The sequence below is a fragment of the Lygodium microphyllum genome, chromosome 24, assembly GCF_053477565.2.
Source record: "Lygodium microphyllum isolate KBCC chromosome 24, Lygodium_microphyllum_v1.1.10, whole genome shotgun sequence".
NCBI classification, from domain to species: domain Eukaryota; kingdom Viridiplantae; phylum Streptophyta; class Polypodiopsida; order Schizaeales; family Lygodiaceae; genus Lygodium; species Lygodium microphyllum.
In genome coordinates, this window is record NC_141158.1 from 86,043,628 (window position 1) to 86,049,512 (window position 5,885).

Here is a 5,885-nt window from a genome sequence, read left to right on the forward strand (position 1 = left end):
GCCTTTCTTATGGAAAGGCTTTTTCAAAAATTTGACCTTCGATAGACATGTATTCTAAAATTTGCATTTCTAGCTAATAGAATAGTATTTGAGTTTTTTTAAAAAATAACTATGACATTTATATAAGCCATCTTGTTGGTTTTTCGTGTTCATTAATTTACAAAAATCTAATACCGACATGATATGATGATAGAATATTTAAAACTTAGTACAACATATGAGTAGTTATTTAAGCATTAAAAAATTATAATGCTATCACTGACAATAACATTGCAATGCCATGTTGAGGCTAAAGCTCAATCGATTAAGATAGTCTAGAAAGACAACAATATAGCTCTACAATCATCGTGAGTCTCAAATGAAATAACAATACAATCAAAGCACACCATTACTTATACTTTTTTACATTAACTCTGTTGCTACCACTTTAATATTGCGATGAGCTTTTAATCCATCCCATGTAGCATAGATGGCATTCCAATCAACATCTTTAGGGTCCTTAATATGACTGTATGAAAGGAACATGAGTTGATTCAAGCTCTCGAGTGACAATCTATTGCGATCATTGGACTTGATATGATTCATTTTAGGGAAACCTCTCTCACAATCAACCGTGCTTGCAACAATGACCAAGCATGCGTGCCATAACTAGCCTTCTATAGCAAGGTTGATAAAATCATGTCCTTCTCTAGGAAGGGCAAATTTTTTTCCTTGTCCTTTGATAACAAGGTTTTAAAAATATTTGCCTTCTCTTGAAGGTCAAAATGCCTCTACAAGAACTCTGCAACCCTTAAAAAAAACCCTGCTTCCAAGACTTCTAGCGAGCTAACTTGTGTGTGGAACAACTCTAATAGATCCATCTAGGGGGAGGGAGACAGGGAGGCCGTCCGATGGGCCCAAAGGAAAGAAGGGCGTGGATGAAACGGGAAGGAAGATGACCGTTTAACACCAAGCCCAACCCAAACAGTTCAAAAATATGAGCACTCGTCTCATCTCATCGGCACTCTTACATTTCCTCTCATCAGATGTGGAGAAAACTGCTTCCCTAGACGTACCCTTGTCTCTCTTGATCGCCATTAAAGCTTGTTCCTCTAAGGTAGCAGACGGGCGCCTGCTTCTGCTAAGGCAAGTCCTGCTCTCTCTCTCTCTCTCTCTCTCTCTCTCTCTCTCTCTCTCTCTCAACATAGGATGTTTTCGGGCTTGTACCTGCGCCCTCTGATGAACCTGTTTTGGCTAGGGTTTCGAGGTCGTTTCAAAATACGAAAAGCTAGTCATGTGATCATTGTTGGTGTAGTCGTTAATGTGCTTTCGATGCTGGATATCCGATTAGTCATTGACAATCTCGATGGTGTAACCATTGGTTGTGTGCAAACCTGATTAGCCATTTATATCCGTCTGCAGGATCCCTCATCATCTCTGAGGTTACTATTTGCCTGGTCTTGATCTTCTGTATAAATGGCTAGTTTTTGCAGCCGAATTCATGTTTGATTTTATTTCTCTGCACACATGCTTCTTGAGGTCACACCTCATTGAATTTGCTTCTACCTTCTCCATGATCGTTTAGCATGAGTTTCTGTGTTACAAGCTTGTCAACATTTCGCCATCTTCCTACTCAGTCTCTCTGTATCCAAGCAGGGCACATGCTGCTGGTATTGTGAAGGAAGCTAGGATTTACTTACCTGAGCAGTTGAGTTGCTATCCAACAGTCCAAAATGTATGAGACCAGGGTAAGTTTTCGTGTCTTAGCTTGAAATCTGCCCTCATGGCTCTGTTTTAAAAAAATCACAAAATTATAGTGTTCATATCATGGACACAAACATAGTAGGAATGAGATCGAACTTTGTGATGGATTGCTTCTTTGTATTTTCTGCAGCAAGCAGCAGCACTTCACCAAGATGAGAATGACCGAGCTGACTCCAAAGGAGGAGGCAAGGGTACATAAACCTCTTTGTCTAATCAAGGATCTGTTACTTTTGAGGTTCATAAAGATCATGTGAATTGTTGACTGTCTAATTCTACCATGATTGGCCATACAGGTGCTCCGGGGAATGGCAAATCCCTTCTTGTTGTCAACAACCAACGTAAAGCGTTGGGAGATATTGGAAATGTAGTGGGAGCTGCAAATGCTAGGAACGGTGTTGCTAAGGATGGACAAACAGAGTACGTGAGGACCTTTAGCCAATTATAAGAGTTCACTGTTAGAATCAAGCTAAACCTACTTATGCTTACTTTCAGAGGCCAGAATCTGGAGAAAAAGGGACCCCCCCTTGTGATTGACAGGCCTGTCACCAGGTCAGCTGCTTGCTGACGTAATTTTTCTTTTCTTCCTTGTGCTTGTCTCTGCAGGTGAAAACATTGAATCCAAGTGCAATTGACTAAATTTTGGTCCTCTTTCAGGAGCTTTGGAGCCCGACTAGCTAACAGACAAAACCAAGCATCTGGGCCTCCTGCTGTTCAGGTAATCATGGCAGCATTGTTGAGCTTCTTGAGCTGCCAAAGGTAGAAGTCTGAATCACTGCTCCTTTCTATTTAGGCTTCAGAAGATGAAATCACAGTAGGGGAGAAGCAGAGGAGAGCTGTGAAGAAGCAAGACGAAGCAACAGAAGAAGATGGTAAACCTTCAAAGGACATGCCTCCCGGCCACCCGGCTCGCATGAAGGCATTGCTGAATGGCCGAAATGGAAAGGCTGCAGCAGCAGGGAAAGAGAGGAGAGGGAGAACCCTAACTGCAACCTTAACAGCAAGAAGTGAGGTAGTTGCTCAAAGGGCAGAAATCGGTCTATGATCCAAGGAGTTCCTTTTCAGACTGAAGCATCTGTGGATTCTCTCTGTGGTTTTCAGGCTGCCTGTGGAGGCTTTAAACCTGAAGTTGTAGAGGAGCCAGTGGCTAATATAGACGTTGATGATGTGGGAAATCAGTTGGCTGTGGTGGATTATGTTGAGGATATCTACAGTTTCTATCGCAAAACAGAGGTGATCTATGAAATGTCAGCTTGAATGATGGAGATCTTTACTGTCTAAGAGGGAATGAAGTGATATAGTGTTTTTTCCTGCTTGCAACAGATTCAGAGCTGTGTGGATCCAGATTACATGTCTCGACACACCCAAATCAATGACAAAATGAGAGCCATTCTGATTGATTGGCTCATTGAGGTGGTTATTACTACTTATATAGTTTGTCCTGCTTGATGCAAGTCCTATTATGCCTTTGAGACATACTCCAATAACTCCTTGTCAAACAGGTTCATCTGAAGTTCAAGCTGATGCCTGAGACTTTGTTTCTTACTACAAACCTGATTGATCGCTATTTGGCGGTTCGAAGTGTGGAAAGAAAAAATCTGCAGCTAGTGGGGATGACTGCAATGCTTCTGGCCTCAAAATATGAAGAGATCTGGGCACCAGAGGTACCATTGTCACAGTAACTGGTCTCTTTTAACACAACAAACTAATAGATAAAGTGACCTACTACTGGGTGTGCTTGTGCAGATACTAGATTTTGTGAAAATATCTGACAATGCTTACACTCGGGAGAACATCCTCGATATGGTACATAATTTATGTGACCAGTCAGAAGCTTCTATTTTACTCCATTCACATTTGAAGAGCAGCTTATTCTATGGTTGTCCTTTGCAGGAGAAGACAATGCTGAACACATTGAGATTCAACTTTTGTGTACCTACTCCCTACATGTTTCTTGTTAGATATCTGAAAGCTGCATTTTCAGATCAGCAGGTTAGCATCGGTTGAAATGGCAAATGTTTTTCATGCTTGGCAAGATTACTGACATCAACATGTTTGGTTTCACCAGATGAACATGTTGGCATTTTACTTTGTGGAGCTGTGCCTAGTTGAGTACAAAATGGTTAGATTCAGTCCCTCTATTCTTGCTGCTTCAGCAGTGTATCTTTCACTGAATACTCTGAAGACAGGAGATGAGGCGCACTGGAATGCCACCCTGAAAAAGCATTCTGGCTACACAGAAGCTCAGCTCATGTAAGTGTTTTTTTTTTTCTCTCAGCAAATTCCTGCACATATACTTGTAGGCACACACCATCACATTATGAGGCTATGTTTTGCGAGCTAATTTTGCATGGTGTTGTGCATGAGTGCAGAGAATGTGCAAATATGATGGTTGGTTTACAGCAGAAGGCAGGCGAAGGTAACTTGACGGTTGTGTTCAGGAAATACTCCCATTCAAAATACAGTTCAGTAGCATTGCTTAGTCCTCCCACCATTGCAGCAGCTGAAGCAACAAGGGACAGCAGCACCACGTTTAGTCCTCCCACCATTGCAGCAGCTGAAGCAACAAGGGACAGCAGCACCACGTAAACTAGACTGGTTGCAGAATACGCGGGTCTTTTGATTGTTTATATACTTTCTAGGTGGGTCACAAGAAAACTTGTGCAACAGTCAGTTTCTTAAGCGAAGTGCTCTGTACGTGTCTCCTGGTACCTTGCACTCTGAGGTATATGTTACATGAATGAGCCTTCCTACTGATACCTTGCACTCTGAGGTATCACATGAATGAGCCTTTTACTGATACCTTGCCGTCATGAATGGGCCTTATTACTGATATCTTCTCTCTGTTTTATTAAGGTATATATTTCTTGAATGTGCCTTCTTACTCTACCTTGCTCTCTAAGGTACTATCGTATCACATGAACGAGCCTTCTTACTGATAGATACATTGCACTCTTGAGGTATGCCTTCCTACTGATATAGTGCATGCTCTATGAGGTTATCACACTATTCGAAAAGCTTGTGGCAAAACCACTTGTATACTTAGCCAATCAAGATTTGAAATATAATTGACTTGCTATCTTCGCCAGAGTCGGTTGGTTTTTCGTTTTTAAAAAAAAGAAGACAAACATAACAACTCACGTTCCAATAACTTTTATTGACAATTGGTATTAACATAAGGTTTGTTATTTATATTTATAATTGTTTTAAGAGCTATTTAGACTTTTTGCAGCTTCACTCCTCATTCTCTATATCTCTTGGAAAGTCACTGCTCTAACTACATTCCACATTTTCATCGTTTGGTCATTCTTGTTGCCTCTATTACCAAACATACACCATCTTGATGTCAATTTGCTTAGCGAAGCTCGCTCTTATCCAAGTCTGTAGTTGTCTCCAAACTCCCCATACCTCTTGGCATTCCCAAAAAAGGTGCCTTATTGTTTCTTCCTCATGCTTGCACAGCCCACAAAGAGCGGTGAGACATCCATGGATTTGCTTAGCCACTCTCTCTAGTGGGGAGCTTGTTCATTACAACCTTCCAATCTTCTAGAGGAAAAAAATTCAGCCTCTTGGAAGGTGTGACGTGCCCTTGTTCTTTTCTTAAAACCCGGGTGCCATTTCTTCTAGTACTTTGCAACTCGAAGTATGCTCTCTAGTGGGGAGCTTGTTTATTACAACCTTCCAACCTTCGAGAGGGAAAAAATTTAGCCTCTTGGAAGGTGTGACCTGCCTTGTTTTTAGGACGTGATGGACCCAAGTTCGCAACTTGAAGTATACGGGAAGGATCCTTCTTGGCAAAGTCCTTATTGTACTTGCATTTCCATAGTACTTAGTAATGTTAGCCTCTAGCACTAGCTTGGAGGTAGGCCATATTGCCTTGCGCTTGCCCATTATGCTTTCCACAAAGTCTCTTTCCGTCTTGGATAGGGCAAACTTAGTAATGTTAGCCTCTAGCACTAGCTTGGAGGTAGGCCATATTGCCTTGCGCTTGCCCATTATGCTTTCCACAAAGTCTCTTTTCGTCTTGGATAGGGCAAACTTCGCTTGCCCATTATGCTTTCCACAAAGTTTCTTTCTGTCTTGGATAGGGCAAACTTAGTAATGTTAGCCTCTAGCACTAGCTTGGCCCATTATGCCTTCCACAA

The 5,885-nt window shown here is 41.6% G+C and overlaps 1 protein-coding gene across 3 annotated transcripts; it reads left to right on the forward strand.

Moving 5' to 3' along the window:
• Positions 1-975: 975 nt before the first annotated feature.
• LOC148015324 (G2/mitotic-specific cyclin S13-7-like) lies at positions 976-4,821 on the forward strand. Of its 3 annotated transcripts, none has more exons than XM_087665664.1 (15): positions 976-1,125; positions 1,636-1,727; positions 1,874-1,934; positions 2,037-2,160; positions 2,236-2,292; positions 2,398-2,458; positions 2,534-2,752; positions 2,842-2,973; positions 3,064-3,153; positions 3,243-3,404; positions 3,487-3,546; positions 3,634-3,732; positions 3,809-3,993; positions 4,113-4,219; positions 4,274-4,821. In XM_087665664.1, the coding sequence occupies exons 2-15, from the start codon at positions 1,713-1,715 to the stop codon at positions 4,327-4,329; spliced, it is 1,428 nt and encodes a 475-aa protein (XP_087521790.1). In that variant the 5' UTR covers positions 976-1,125; positions 1,636-1,712; the 3' UTR covers positions 4,330-4,821. The 3 variants fall into 3 exon arrangements, with proteins under 3 accessions (XP_087521790.1, XP_087521791.1, XP_087521792.1); XM_087665665.1 differs by having other exon boundaries at positions 1,874-1,928; XM_087665666.1 differs by lacking the exons at positions 4,113-4,219; positions 4,274-4,821 and having other exon boundaries at positions 3,809-3,997.
• Positions 4,822-5,885: the final 1,064 nt, after the last annotated feature.